The 16305-nt window shown below is 39.2% G+C and overlaps 1 protein-coding gene across 2 annotated transcripts in view; it reads right to left on the reverse strand.

Annotated features, from left to right (window-relative positions):
* Positions 1-451: 451 nt before the first annotated feature.
* The window catches only part of tada2a (transcriptional adaptor 2A), a 45531-nt gene continuing 29677 nt past the window's right edge, over positions 452-16305 (reverse strand). Inside the window, exons 10-15 of one of the 2 annotated variants that reach the window (XM_060847994.1) lie at positions 15741-15851; positions 13214-13285; positions 10457-10589; positions 3891-3934; positions 1321-1403; positions 452-945 (exon numbers count right to left, since the gene is read on the reverse strand). In XM_060847994.1, the coding sequence (XP_060703977.1) occupies positions 760-945; positions 1321-1403; positions 3891-3934; positions 10457-10589; positions 13214-13285; positions 15741-15851 (629 nt within the window). In that variant the 3' untranslated portion in view covers positions 452-759. The remainder of the gene's footprint in view (positions 946-1320; positions 1404-3890; positions 3935-10456; positions 10590-13213; positions 13286-15740; positions 15852-16305) is intronic. The other variant, XM_060847995.1, reaches the window with a different exon arrangement.

Here is a 16305-nt window from a genome sequence, read left to right on the forward strand (position 1 = left end):
TCATGTTTAACTGGACTTTATGTACAATTTTAAATTGACCTGCTCAGACATGTAATGGCACACCTCTGGGAAGGGTGGGATTTGAACCTGGATCTTATATGATGCCAGACAGAGATGAGCACGATGTGTTCCAAAACCCTTGGGCCAAGCAGCTAGCTGCAAACAAATCTATGATTCTCAATACTGGAAATGAATGCAAGTACCAAGTACTCAAACATAGTACTGCCCCAGTTGATATCTTTGATTACTAGCAAAATCTGAATTTCAGTGAAATATTCAAACTTATAGTCAGTGTTTTGAATCAGAAAACCTTTACTCTTCATTTTGTGAAACAATTCACCGTCCTTCATTGATGCTGAATAGATTTATTATATATCACTTATTTTACACCAAGCGATGTCTTTGTGATGGTGAGACAGCTTTGTAAATACAAGAAACAATCCACAAAGAGCTAAACACTTAAGAAAATTTAATCAGATTTTATAATAAAAAAGTTTAAATATGCATCTTTACACAAACAACTACAAAAAAGCTGTTTATTATGCTGAATTCACACCACTAGTCACCAAACCATAAAAGATCCAGAATCGGTGAACAATTTCAATCTTTTACAAAAAGAGAATAAATAAAAATACATGATTTTCCTTTTTCACTCTGTACATCACCAACAGAAAAAGCTGAGGTTGCCAGGTGACAGTCTGCTATTTTCCAAGGTTGCTTAGTGACAGCACAACTGAACGTCAGCTTTGGGTTGCACATTTAAGCTTTAGTAATATATCCTTCTTGTATCAGGAAATCATAGATCTTTCTGGTTTTGTTCACATCTATTTTAATGAGAGTCCTGGCCTGGGCGAGCTTCAGGCCACCTAATCTGCTGCTTTCGTTCATTAAAGCCGACTTATACTCCAAATATGCTCCTGGGACCAATCGTACCATCTGGCACAGCTATGAGATAGGTAGATAGAAAAGATTCATAAAGAACAATGTTCAAACATATTTGTTGTATATTAAAGTCCTACATATAGATATTACAATTATAGGAAGATCATTCCTTGCTATTATGATAAACTTTCTAATCTGTCTGTCTCCTGAATGCTGAATTTCCAGCTTTTTCCATTTTAATAAATAATGTTGAGGTTTGTTGTTCCATTACTGCTGCCGAAATGGAATGAAATTGCAGAAGATACCATAAAATGGAGGGTTAAATGATAGCCTTTTGTTTGGAACCAATTAAATAACTTTCCCCTCAGACCCATGAAATGAAGGATTAACTTATAATTAGTATTTCAGAATCACGAGGAAGTAGACTAATGACTGTACCTCCTTTTCCTTATCATTGAGCTTCTCTGTTCCTGGAAGGCCTGTGAGGTTCAGTGGGGGTGCATTTCTCCTACCTGTTCCATCCATAATGAGAAAGGGGCAAAAATTATTAAATCATTATCACAAAAGGAGCATTTCCTACTTTTCTCCTCTGAAGCCACAGCTGCTAGAAAAGCATTTCAGAATTACTGAGTGCACACATTCTTATTACTTTGATAATCTTTCTTAAATATTCCAAAGTACTTCACAGACAATAAATTACTCTTGAATTAATCACCACTATTATGAAAGTGACAATTCTGCAACTCTGGTGAAGGCTAACAAACATTTAAAACAAAGGACAGGACTTCTGCTCGTATTATGTCAATCACCTTTCTTCCTCTAAGATGATGAGTACATTTAAAACTACAGGAATCCATGGTAGTTGAGATTGGGTCAGGAGTTCATTAATAAGTGGAAAGCAAGAACCTATTAACAGAGGTGAATTCAGATTGAGAGAAAAATTGGGTGCGTGCTGAGTAGGATCCTGAAATGACAAACATTGCCATCTTGTTGTCCCTACTCTTAACGAATTAATATGTTGACACTAAAAATTGTGGTGAACAGCAGAGAAACAAAATAGAGCACAGGATTATAATAATTAAGACAGTAAATTCAATGAGATAGACTATTGGTAAATGAAGGTTATATTCAAGTGAAACAGTACAAATTAATAAAATAGGAAGCAATCTTGGGAAATTCACCATTTCCACTGGGAAAACTGGCTCAAAGATATCACAGGTTGAAAATAGGATTATTCCATTGTAACACTAATTCTGACTCAGGCATACTTCAAGCATATTTCCCTTCTGGACAGGTAGACTGCTGAACCTAACTCACAAATTTAAATTAAATGGTGTCATCTGATGAAGATTTTGAAATGAACTGTGTGCAGTGATTGACAAGCTGATGAAATGATAAGTCAATGACATGAATCATTCTTTGCACAAACTGAATGTCTCCAGCCTTTTATTTGCTTCCAATTCCACAATATTTTGCTTTTGCATACATGATGAAGCTGTTACAAGAAAGGGATACTGAGTTTTGGTAATTGGTAATAAACATTCTTTCAGAGTAAAGTTCATTCAAACCCAAATTCAGACAAGAAAAAGCACTTGTTTTAAGTAAGAAAAATGCAGCCTGCAGTGCAAAATGAAAAAAAAACTAGGAAAAGAGGAGACAAGTGATCTGTTGTTTAAAAATTCCTTATTTTTTAAAACTGGCATGTTAATGGTGCCAATAGGATTTTCCAATCTCAATCACAGGTGTGTAAAAGATTACAAGTCATAATGATACACAAGTTACTGTTTTCATAGTTTGCAATTCTATAAACAATCTACAAATTGTACAGGAATGCATATTTCTCTATGAAGAAGGCTCACAAACATATTATAACAATTTACACATCTGACTGGACAGTAATAAGAATTTTTAAATATATAACCACTAAACAAAGGGAATTCCTGTAGATTCAAAAATGTAAAAATAAGTTAAGCAAATGAGATTTGTCCTTATTCATAATATATTCTGACTAGAATAAGTGCCAGTCTGGTTTTGACAGAATGTATAAAATTACTGTGCACCTTTGCTCATTCATTTATCGTATTAATTTAACTTCGCCCTGATACTCTGCAAGTCGTATATACAATTGCAATCATGTATAAACCAGAGGAAGAAAAATATACTGGTTCATTCTGAAGATCTAACCTATTCTAAAAAAGCAAATTGTTAATATATTGAGTTAGTCAAACTCTGTTGCGACATGGCACAACATAAAATTTGATTACTAAAATTAAGGTTTATAGAATATGAGGGCAAGTGTGCAACTGAAAAAAAAAAATTGGCTTTTTAAAATTCTGTTAGAAGTTGCAGCAGTTGCACATCCAATTGTGGCCTTCTGGAACCACTTCAGCCGATGTTGTATAGGTATGCTGCATTACTACAGTAAAAAATGAGGTCTGCAGATGCTGGAGATCACAGCTGCAAATGTGTTGCTGGTCAAAGCACAGCAGGTTAGGCAGCATCTCAGGAATAGAGAATTCGACGTTTCGAGCATAAGCCCTTCATCAGGAATAAGAGAGAGAGAGCCAAGCAGGCTGAGATTTCGACGTTTCGAGCATAAGCCCTTCATCAGGAATAAGAGAGAGAGAGCCAAGCATTACTACAGATAAAGTTTCAGGATTCTCACCCAAACAAAGGAGTAATGATACTTGTTTGGGTCAGAAGGGTTAGTGACTTGGAGGTTGTTGTCCTGCTATGCCATCTATAAGGGCAAGAACTGCATAAGTTATGGGTTTGGAAGGTGTTGCTGAACATGTCTGGTTAAGTTGCTGGAAGCAGAAACAATCAAAGAATTAAAAGAAAAATGAAAGGGTAGTTGAAGGATATGGTATAAGAATATAGGGCCTAAGCTGGGGAGTGAGACTAAGTGGGTTATTCTGAGCGGCTTTGTGCTGTAAATGACTCTAGTACTTGATGAAGTTAAGGAAAACTTCCTGCACTTCTCAGCCATGGGATCAGCAGTTACTTACCTGCAGTTGGAATGACGAGTGCCACAGGGTTTAATCCTGAATCACTGAAATGTAAAGATGAAATACACATTAGTGCATTTTCAGAACATGGAACCTAATTTAGTAAATCAAAGTGGTGGATTTTTTGATATGGATGACATGCTGATTAAATGAAAAAAATGACTGAGCAGAAAAAAAACTTATGTTCTTTGTCTAGATTATTCCCTGCCATCAAAAATCAGAAGTTATTCCGTGAACGGTAAATATTTAAGAAGCCATCTGCTTGCGTGCAAGGGTGAATGAGCATAAGTTTGGTAGGGTATGAGCAATAGACAAATACAACTTGGCCAGTGGGTCATTACAAATTTTGACTTTAGTTAATACTAAACAGGAGGTATTTTAACTAGAAAATAACTCTAATATAGACTATGTACCTTCTATAAACAACTGCACCCTTTCTCCAAATCTTATAAAGAAATAAATAAAACAAAATCAAATAATTTGCATGGTATGCAAGATTTTTGCAAGTGCAAACTGCATGAGATATATTTTGGCAGAACGGATAGGGAGAGTCAAAACATACTTAAAAGCAATATTCTAAGTATGCAGAAATAGACTAAAAACCATGAGTTCATTTATGGACCAAGATGACCAGCAGGATATATTGAGAACTTTGTTAGCAAAGCATATCAGAGTTGGGCTGCATAGAGTGTAATACTGAGCACAAAAGCAGTTTAAGTTTCACTAAATATTTAAAAAGCTCTGCTGAGGCCACACTCTAAAATTGTACCCAGTTCTGTACAGTACACTCTAGGAAGGACATGGAGATCTTTGAGATGGTGAATATGAGATTTACTAGGATGGTTCTTTGAATGACAGGATTTAGCTACAAAGTTTAGCAAAGAAGCTGAGATTACTTTCCAAAGCGTTAAGGCGGCTGAGGGAAAATCTGAGTGAGGTGTATAAAATTATGACAAATTTACATAGGATGGACAAAGAAAAAACTTCACATCATCTAATAAAACAAGCACTAAGAAGTGTTCTTGTATCACAACAGTACTGACCCTATCTCTGAGCCAGGAATCCAAGATTCAAGTCCTATCTATTCCAGAAGTGTACCATAAAAACTCTGAACAGGTTGATCAGAAAGTATCTTATAAAGATGAAGGAAAGGAAGATATAAGGTTTTAAGTAAAAGATACAGAGTAAGAACTTTTCTAGGCAGGGAATTGAATTGGAACTTATTGTCCAAATTATCTCAATAAATACTCAAGGGAAATACACTTTCAGAGCCATGGGGACAAAGAGTGGGAATGGGACTGACGGGACTGCTTCCCAGTCTCCTAGCATGGGCTTGATGGGCCAAATCCCCTCCTTCTGTGGTGTAATCATAGAACCTTGCAGTACTGGGTGTCCTTCAGTTCATCGAGTTTACACAAATAAAACTAAATATACTAAATATTCCACTTTCCAGAACTTAGAACACAGCCTTTTTCCTGTCTGGGAGTAGCGGGAGACAGAGCGGAGGTGATGTGGAAACCAGGAGGGTGCCGGGAAGGTAAGGAAACTGCTTAAAAACTTACCTTCGAAGCCCACACAGCCTTTTTCCTGTCCGGGAGCAGTGGGAGACAGAGCGGAGGTGACATGGAGACCAGGAGGGGGCTGAGAAGGTAAGGACTTAGCATATATTTGGGCAGTGGCTAAACCTGAGATACTAGACCTGTAGTATCTCCCTCCCCCTCCTATAACCAGAAGAGAAAGATTCTGTAAGGTAAGGCTTTTCTTTTTTCTATTTTATATATTTAAGTGCATTGTTTGGCTCAATAGGGGAGGGCAGTAATTGCCAAGATCATGGCACCGTGGCAGGCATTGTTGTTCAGAAGGGCGGGAAAAAGACTTGAGGGCCATAGTCATAGGGGATTCTATTGCAAGGGGAGTAGAAGGTGGTTCTGTGGCCGAAAACGGGAATCCCGGATGGTACGTTGCCTCCCAGGTGCTTGGGTCGGGGATGTCACTGATCAGCTGCACAGCATTTTAAAAGGGGAGGGTGAACAGCCAGTTGTCTTGGTGCATATAGGCACCAATGATATAAGTAGAAAACAAGATGAGGTCCTGAAAGCAGAATTCAGGGAGCTAGGAGAGAAGTTAAAAGGAGGACCTCAAAGGTAGTGATCTCAGGATTACTACCAGTGCCACATGCTAGCCAGTGTAGAAATGAAAAAACAGGCAGGATGAGCACGTGGCTTGAGGGATGGTGTAGGAGGGAGGGGTTCAGATTTATTGGACATTGGGACCGGTTCTGGGGAAGGTGAGACTATTACAAAATGGACGGTCTACATCTGAACCAGAATGGAACCAATGTCCTTGGGGGAATTTTTGGTACTGCTGTTGGGGAGGTTTTAAACTAATGTGGCAGGGGGCTGGGAACCAGAAGAGAAGACAAGTAGACAGCAAGGTGGAAACTGGAGGCTGTATGAATCATGAAGATAGCGTTAATAAGGGGAAGAGTAGGCAGAGAGCAGATGAACATAAAAGAACTGGTAGCCTCAAGCGCATCTACTTTAATGCAAGGAGTATAGTGGGTAAGGCAGATGAACTTAGGGTTTGGATTGGTGCCTGGGAGTATGACGTTATTGCAATCACAGAGACTTGGCTGATGGAAGGGCATGATTGGCAACTAAATGTTCCAGGATATAGATGCTTCACACAGGACAGGGAGGGTGGAGTTGCATTGCTGTTCAGGGATAACACCACGGCTGTGCTAAAGGAGGACACTATAGAGGGCTTGAGTAGTGAGGCATCATGGGTGGAACTGAGAAATAAGAAGGATGCATTACATTGTTGGGGCTGTATTACAGGTTTCCCAACAGTGAGTATGAGGTAGAAGAACAAATACGTCAACAGATTATGGAAAGATGTAGAGGCAATAGAGTAGTGGTGATGGGAGATTTTAATTTTCCCAACAATGACTAGGATACACTTAGCGTCAGAGGTCTAGATGGGGCAGAATTTGAAAGAAGCATCCAGGAGACTTTTCTAGAGCAGTTTGTCAATAGTAAGACGAGGGACAGGGCCATATTGGACCTGGTGTTGGGGAATGAGCCAGGCCAGGTGGTAGAAGTTGTGGTGGGGATTTCTTTGGGAACAGTGACCACAATTCTGTACGTTTTAGAATACTCATAGACAAAGATGAGAGCAGTCCTAAGGGAAGAGTACTAAACTAGGCCAAGACCAATTATATCAAAATTAGGCAGGAGCTGTGAAATGTAGATTGGACACAGCTATTTGAAGGGAACTCCACATGCGGAAGGTTTTCAAAGATAGGTCGAAGATAGCGCATGATAGGCATGTCCCGTTGAAGGCAAAGGATAGGAAAGGCAAGATTCGTGAACCGCGGATGACAGGAGAAATCGTACAACCAGCCAAGCGGAAAAGGGAAGCGTACATAAGGTCCAGGCAGCTAAGAACAGAATGGGTCCTGGAGGAATATCGGAAGAGTAGGACCAGTCTTAAACGAGGAATCAAGCTGGCTAAATAGGGGCATGAAATAGCTTTAGCGAGCAAAATTAAGGAGAATCACAAAACCTTTTATTTTTATATAAGAAGCAAGCATGTAACTAGAGAAAGGATTGATCCACTAAAGGATAATTAAGGAAGGCTGTGTGTTGAACCTGAGAGAATGGGTGAGAATCTGAATGATTACTTTGCATCAGTGTTCACTGAGGAGAGGGACATGATGAATGTTGAGATTAGAGTTAGAGGTTGATTAGTCTGGATCACTTTGACATAAGGAGGGAAGATGTGTTGGGTAGGCTAGAGGTGGACAAATCCCCAGGACCGATGGGATCTATCCCAGGTTGATCAGGGAGGTGAGAGAGGCAATAGCCGGGGCCCTGACAGATACCTTTGTACACAGGTGAAGCGCCAGAGGACTGGAAGGTTGCTCATGTTGTCCCCCTGTACAAGAACGGTAGTAGGGATATTCCAGGTAAGTACAGACCAGTGAGCCTGACATCAGTGGTGGGAAAGTTGCTGGAGAAGGTACTGAGGGATAGAATTTATTTATATTTAGAAAAGAATGGGCTTATCAGTGATAGGCAACATGGTTTTGTGTGGGGGAGATCGTGCCGTACCAACTTAACAGAGTTCTTTGAGGAAGTGACCAAGTTGATAGATGAAGGAACTATTGTTGATGTCACATACATGGATTTTAGTAAGGCGTTTGATAAGGTTCCCCAGGCTAAATTAATAGAGAAAGTGAAGTCACATGGTATGCAGGGTGTTCTAGCTAGGTGGATAAAGAACTGGTTGAGCAACAGGAGACAGAGAATAGTAGTTGAAGGGAGTTTCTCAAAACAGAGAAAGGTGACCAGTGATGTTCCACAGGGATCGGTGCTGGGGTCACTGTTGTTTGTGATATACATAAATGATCTGGAAGAGGGCACTATTGGTATGATCAGCAAGTTTGTAGATGACACGAAGATTGGTGGAGTAACAGAAAGCATAAGGTACTGTCAAAGAATGCAGGAGAATATAGATAGACAGGAGAGTTAGATGGAGAAGTGGCAGATGGAGTTCATTCCAGGCAAATGTGAAGTGATGCATTTTGGCAAGTCTAATTCTAGAGCAAATTATACAGTGAACGGAAGAGCCTTGGGAAAAATTGATGAGCAGAGAGATCTGAGAGTTCAGGTCCATTGTTGCTGCAGAGGTGGATATAATGGTCAAGAAGGTATATGGTATTTTGCCTTCATCAGATGGGGTATTGAGTATAAGAGCTGGCAGGACATGTTAAAATTGTACACGACATTGGTTCACTGCATTTAGAATACTGTGTACAGTCCTGGTCGCCACATTACCAAAAGGATGTGAATGCTTTGGAGAGGGTGCAGAGAAGGTTTATGAGGATGTTCCTGGTATGGAAGGTGCTGGCTATGAAGAGAGGTTGAGTAGGTTAAGTTTATTTTCATTAGGAAAAAGGAGATTGAGGGGGGACCTGATTGAGGTCTACTAAATCATGAAGGGTATAGACAGGGTAGATAGAGATAAGCTTTTTCCCAGGTTGAAGGATTCAATAATGAGAGGTCACGCTTTCAAGGTGAGGGGTGAAACGTTTGAGGGGGATACACACGGCAAGTACTTTACACAGAGGGTGGTGGGTGTCTGGGATATGTTGCCAGCAGAGGTAGTAGAGGCAGGCACGGTAGATTCATTTAAGATGCGTCTGGACAGATGCATGAGTAGGTGGGGAGTGGAGGGATACAGAGCTTAGGAATTGGGCATCAGGTTTAGACAGTGGATTTGGATTGGCTCAGGCTTGGAGGGCCGAAGGGCTGTAAGTTTTCTTTGTTCTTTGAATGTTATAATTATTCTCCCTCAATCAATCTGTGGTTGAATTATTTTCTACTTCAGCTTCCAAGAAAGAATATATATTAATAGGGAGTACTGTGTAATTAAACTTAAGTGTCTTAGGTTAAACAAAGAATTGTTTCAATGTGCAAAGAGTTGCGTGCAAGCTTACTGAGTTCTGGTCGGTTCTCATTCCCCCTATTTTTACGAACATGTTTGTATGATATTTTTACTACAGAATATCTGCAACACCAAACTGAAAATTCTTTTCTTCATAACATTTGCAGAATGGATTCTGTATTAATACATGAAATTCATCACTGAAGTTCGGTTTACACTCTCAACAACAAAAAAAAAGCCTTCCTAGTACTGTTGCACAAATACATCCCAATGCAACAAAAATGTTAAGAGGTCACAGTCCCATAAGGCAAAGAAACAAATTCAAAGACAACAAAGTGGGAAGAAATTTCATACATCAGAACATAATATGCATTTCTTCCTGTGCTTAGTTCATGTATGAATATCATAATTACAAGTTACATGAGCTTCATATACAGCACTGGTCTGATTCTATTTAAATGTAACTTGAGCCAATGCTGATTTTTTTCTTAACAAAAGGGTGTAATTGCATAGGATGCAAACTGAATGACTTGGAAAATGCAGAACATTTATGTGATGCCAGACTAGTGCCAAACACATATTTTTACTGGAAATATCAGAAATGGAGTGTTATGCCTTTGGCGATAAGCAGTAAGTACAAAGAAGTGGAAGGAATCAACTGATACAGAGCATCACGCATCAATTGGTCAACAAGCATAATCATAAATTAGAAAAAGTAATCTGAAGTAGTCCAGCTTGTGAACTGGAATTCAGCTGCTAAATCTGGTATAAAGGTTTGGAAGGATGATGACCGTGTACCACCGGATGATTTAAAGTGACAAAAACCTAAGTGACTAAAATCTAAATGACTGCAACATTTTTCTCTTCCAATTTTTGTGCACAAAACAGGATCTCATGCTATAGTACCATACAACAGAAACTCAGTCTCTAACACCAATGGATGGATGGGAAGTAAGGATCCTGGATCCATCCTCAGGACAACCTTTGTTGGAATCATCAGGACTTTCCCACCAAAATAACTTACAATTCTCGCATGAAGAGAGAAAAAAAAATCAAATGGTGATAAAATCACAAGGGTTAAACAAATTTCTGGGCATTTCTAGTCCAAGAGAACTCACATTGCTGCTTGTTTGTGTAACCACTGCTGGCAGGCATTGGAGTCTTGCAGACACTGAAGAACATCTGTGAGCATGTTGCGTTTTAGACGCTCCTCCTCACGATGCACCTTCAAGCAGTCATATACTTTGGCACCTACACAAGATGTGATCAGAGCACCATGAGAAAATTTTAAAAAAACAGAGACAACTGGGAATATTCTAAAACTAAAATATTCCAGCAACTTCTCCAACACAACACTTCTTTACAGTGGTTCTAAAATTGTGCACTTTCACAAAATACAAACTATTCTTACTACATATTATACCCCATAGTTTGTTATATATCAAATTTAAATCATGCAAGTTGTCTAGATATACTTTGCAGCAATTTAATTGCAATTTTCACTGACTCATTTTCTGATTACATAACTAGAGGACACAAATAATGATTTAAACAGCAAGATAAAACTCATATAGGCATTTTAGCAAAGGAGGAGGTCAGTCAGAATATCAAATCCACATCAGCATTCTGTAGAGAAATTCAGCTAGACCCATTTACCACCCAACTATCCTGGAGTCATGAAAGTCTGTTTCCATCAATTGCTCACTCAATTTATCCATCATCTGATTCCTGCAATTTAAAAAAAAAATGCACACTTCCTCAGGCATTCCATACACACTGCTACTTGGGTCTGGATATTAACAGGATTGATTGCAAAGGATGGGAGGGAATGTGGATCCAGAGTTTCTAATGGAAAATCCCAAGACAAGAGTTTCTCCACATGCTGAAGTTTTAACCTCATAAAATAAATTGCATCTTCAACAGGTTTTCAAACTGAAGAAAACAGGATCGGATAGATCTGATCTCAAACTCTAAGTATTTAAATTGCCAAGACAGAAATGGGTGAGTTGGAATTAGGATGAGATCTTTAAAATTTTCAACATCTGACCTCTCTGTAAATTCGATCATTGATTCTTTGCCAATAAAACAGCAAATACCAACACTAATTTGTTATCAAGCCCAGCTATAAGAAGGGAGAAGGCAAGTGAAAGAAAGGGTAGAGATAAAAGAAGTTCCCCAAATGAGTTACACTTCATCCCAATTGTTTTATTATTAAACCACACATCAGGGTTAATTAACTATTAATGTGATCAATTAGTCATTGAATGCAGTTCCTTGAATTAAGTTGCTCAAGAAGGTCTCGAAAACAAAACTAGAACTAAAGGTATATTTCACTTTGTTACCAGCTAGCCAGTTAATTCGCAAATTATTTGATGAAATGGAAATCTATTAAAAGTGATGTAATCCATTGACTGCAATGTTTGAACAGTGTCTCTGCACAGTACCACCACATGACAAGATATCTTTTGGATTCAGTTGGGCTTCCAATGTCTGTAGTGATTGCAATAAGACCAGCCTTACAGAATATAAGTTCCCTGATTAGTCCAGATTAATAGCCACAATGAGGGTACCCTGGCTGACAGGAGTATCAGAGCTTCTGTTCACTCAAAGCTGGCTCTGAGCAAGCTGGATCAATGTCATGGAGTCTCCATGTATAGTTAAAGGGCGACTTGATGATGCGATGCTGGCCTCTGAGGAGTTATTTCAGTGCAGAATTCTTGACACCGATTCAGTTTCCTCAAAACCAGCTCTCAGAGTGAACAGAACCTCTGACACTCCTGGTTATATGTCAGCTAGGGCCTCCTGACTGGACCAGATTAACAGCCCCAATCAAGGAACTTATATTCTATGAGGTCCACCTGGCTGACCTCAATACATTCACTATATTTCTGCCCCTCTGAGCCTGAGGACATAGGCCAGTTCTTTTCTTTGTAGCTCCGCCTGTGGTATTTCAGCACCGGGTAAGGTTCCTCCAAGTCAGCCTCTGATACAGGAAGCGTGTAACGGATGTTAGCTTGCCTCTTACACTTGGAAGAAATTCATACTCCTTTTCAGGCGGCAAAAGCGATGACGTCTATGTTCATCTGAGATTCCAAGACATCTTCAGTGCTTGAAGGAGAGGGAAAACCCATGAGTTCCAGGACAGTCAGAAAGCCAGTCGAAAAGTTGGTCATATTTTGCTCCCACGCTGTTTGCGAGTTACAGCTTTCATATGGTCACGTGCTTGTTCAGGACCCTCATATCTACTTGTCGCTGGACCTGACCTCACATCGAACATGCTTCTTACCCATGGAGGGCCATTTCCATGAACTTTGTCTCCAGTATTAAGCATTCTCTCTCGCCGAGCGGAGTCTTGTGTCTGGCACTGGTATTCCTGATGCTGTTTCAATATCCACAAAATATTTCATAGAGTAAAGGTTGCGAGGAGAAAGGTCATGGAAGTGGCTAATAAAATGCTAAGCCAACTTTAGTAGACAGATGAACTAACAGTCTCTCAGAATAAATCTCAGCACTTTTGTCCACATTATTCTCCAAATAAAATGGGCAGGACTTTATTGTTCTATGTGAACTGGACGGAAGTAGAGATGGAACCATAAAGACTCTTGGTTACTACAGGAATCATTCAAAGTTATTTTTAAAATAGTGTTACCCTGAACTAAAATTTGATTCATAAAACTTTACTAATATATAAAAATCACAACAGCATATGCACACTAAAACTTTTCCTTCGTACATTAACGGGGTCAGATGCCATAGCAAGCATTTTCATCATATAATATAGCTTTGTCTCTCAGAACACTTGTCTGACCTGTTGCATTATATTTATGAGCTTAAGAGAAAGCATACTTATTAAAAAACATTTACAAACAACTCACCACGGAATGTGAAAATTCCTGCCAGTCTATATTCTTGTAGTCGTTTGATCTCCTTCCGAAGTTCAAAATCCACTGTAAGAAACAAATATTGGTAGACGATAATTTTTAATTGAATTTTCATAACTGCACCCCTTCCGCTCAAAACATGATATTTGCAGATTCATAAATAAAGTAATTCTAAAGAAGTTGTTGCAAGTTTCCAATTTTGTTAAGGAATTTAAACACCAAAGATCATTACTTTTAAGATACTCAAGACAGTAAACAAAAGCAGGAATAAAGATATTTTTAAAAATCTTTCAAGTCAAGGAATTAAATGATTGATATTTAGATCAATGATGTTTTCGTTCAAAAGCAATACGTTGCCAGGACAGTGAATTGCTTGGAGGGAAACTTGTAATTAGTGGTGGTCCCACGTATCTGCAGCCCTTATCTTTCTAGAAGATGGGGTCATAGATTTGGAAGATGCTATCTAAGGAGCCTTGGTGAATTTCTGCAGTATGTCAGTGGCAGAGGGAAAATTGTTTGTGGATGCGGTTCCAGTCAAGTAGACTACTTTGTCCTTGATAGTGTCCAGCTTTGATCTTTGTTTAAACTGCAGACTTCCATGAAAGTGGAGAGTTAAGTGATGAGTTACTCAGTGCAGGAGTATTGTCTCTGACCTTGTGTCTCTACAGTATTTATACGATAGTTTAATTCAGTTTCTGGCAAATGGTAATGTCCAGGATGCTGATAACGGGTGACTCAGCAACAGTTATGCCATTGAGGGGCAATGATTAGATTCTCTCTCGTTGAGTATGTTGATTGCCTGGCACTTTTGTGGTGCAAATGTTTGCTTGCCACTTTCCAGGTCTTGCTGCATTTGGATGTTGACTGCTTTAATATCCAAGGAATCATGCAATGTTCAGCACTAATCATGTTAGATACAGCTGAAGATAGTTGGGCCCAGGACACTATCCTGAGGAGTTTCTGCAAAGCTAACTGATCTCCCACAACCGATTTCCCTTGTATTAACCAGTGTGCCCCATTTTACACTGGCCCCAATTTTGCTAGGGCTCCATGATGCCATATTGAGTCAAATATTGCCTTGATGTCAAGAGCAGTTGCTCTCATCTCACCTCTGGAATTCAGCTATTTTACCCATATTTAAACTAAGGCTGTAACAAGATGAGGAGCACAGTGGCTGTGTTGGAACCCAAACTGAATGAATAAGCAGGTTACAAGTAAGCAAGAACTACCTGATAGCACTGTAGATAATACCTTCCACTGCTTCACCGATGATTGGGTACACATGATTGGAGCAGTTATTTGCTTGGTTGGAATTGTCATACCTTCTGTATACTGGGCTGAAAAATGTGTTGCTGGAAAAGCGCAGCAGGTCAGGCAGCATCCAAGGAGCAGGAGAATTGACGTTCTTCATACTTATTGTATACTGGGCATAGCTGAGCAACACTCCACATTGTTGGTAGATGTTAGTGTTGTAGATTCACTGGAATAACTTGGCAAGAGATGCAGCACATTCCGGTTGAACACATCTTCAGTAGTATTGTCAAAATGCTGTCAGGTCCGCAGTCTTTGGAGTATCTAGCAACTCCAACTGTTTCTTGATATAATGTGAAGTGAATCAAATTCGCTGAAGACTGGTATTTGTGATGCTGGGGACTTCTGGAAGAGGCCAAGACGGATCTTGTACTTGGCAATTCTGGCTGAATATTTCCATGATTACATCAACTTCAGTGATGTGCTCCCCCGTTATTGAGAATGGAGGTATTTATGGTGCTGTCTACTCTAGTGATTGGTTTAACTGTTTACTACCATTCACAACTATGTGTGGCACACCTGGACAGCTTGGATCTGGTCTGTTGGTTGTGAAATCACTTAGCTCTATCACTTATTGCTTATGCTGTTTGGCATACAAGTAGTCTTGTTTAAGGCTTCACCAGGTTGACTTTTCAATTTAGTTTTAGATATACCTGGTGCTCTTCCTCACATTTCTTCTTGTAATTTTCACTAAACCCAAGATGGTTCCCTGGCTCAACTGTAATAGTGGAGCGGCAAGAATTGCAGATTGTGATGAGATATGATTCTGCTGCTGATTCCTAAGTCTTGAATTGTTATATCTCTTTGAATTCTTTCCCATTCAACACAGTGGTAGTGCCACACAACACAATGTGAAGACAGAACTTGTCTTTATAACAGCTGTGCAGTGGGTACCCTTACTGACACGGTCATGTGACAAATGCATCTGCAATAAGCAGATTGGGGAGCATGAGGTTACATATATGACTTTCACTTTTGTTTGTTCCCTCCCACTTGCTGCAGACCCAGTCTGTCTTCCCTTGTTGTTAGTCCCCTTACCACAGAACCAGTCTAACAGTAACATCCTTTGGGAGTCAATGACCTCAATCAGTAGTGATGCTGCCAAGCCACTCTTCGTGGCAGACATTGGTTCCCTAACCAGAGTACGTTCTGCTAAATTTGAAAGGCTGCAACTACTGTGAAAAATGGAAAACATATAAATGTTACATACATGTATGGCTTTCAATAAATTTGTCGTGCTCTGTAGGTCCCAGTAGTCTTGCAAAGTGTCTCATAGCTTCATAGAGGTCTTGAACTTCTTTAGGGTACCGTCGTTCAAGAACTGCAATTTTGGAAGAGAACATTTTTGAATATAGTTTTACAATGGTTATAAGGTTCAACTGCAATTAACTCCTGGTTAAACTTCATTATAATATCCAATGCTTTTTAACATTGACACACATTAATTATTTCCAGACATTCCAATGGTGCATTTCCTGGATAGAGACTCATTTATTCACAATTAATCTGTTTCAATGAGTTCAATGAACTGTCAGCAGTTTAAATGACAAATTAGCTGCTGGTGGGTGAAGCAATAGCAAGCAAAATGGTTTATTTTCTAATATTATTTTCTGACTTATAGCACTGATCATGGGTAATTTAAAAACAAAATTAATTCCTCTGGCTTTCTCTCTCTTATTTCATGATAATTTTCTTTTCTTTCTCTGGATATACAATTCAGAAACTTTGCTGTTGCCTTTTCTCTATTTCAAACACTTTAAAAGTTTCTATCTACC

This window comes from Hemiscyllium ocellatum, chromosome 31 (genome assembly GCF_020745735.1).
Source record: "Hemiscyllium ocellatum isolate sHemOce1 chromosome 31, sHemOce1.pat.X.cur, whole genome shotgun sequence".
Taxonomy (NCBI): domain Eukaryota; kingdom Metazoa; phylum Chordata; class Chondrichthyes; order Orectolobiformes; family Hemiscylliidae; genus Hemiscyllium; species Hemiscyllium ocellatum.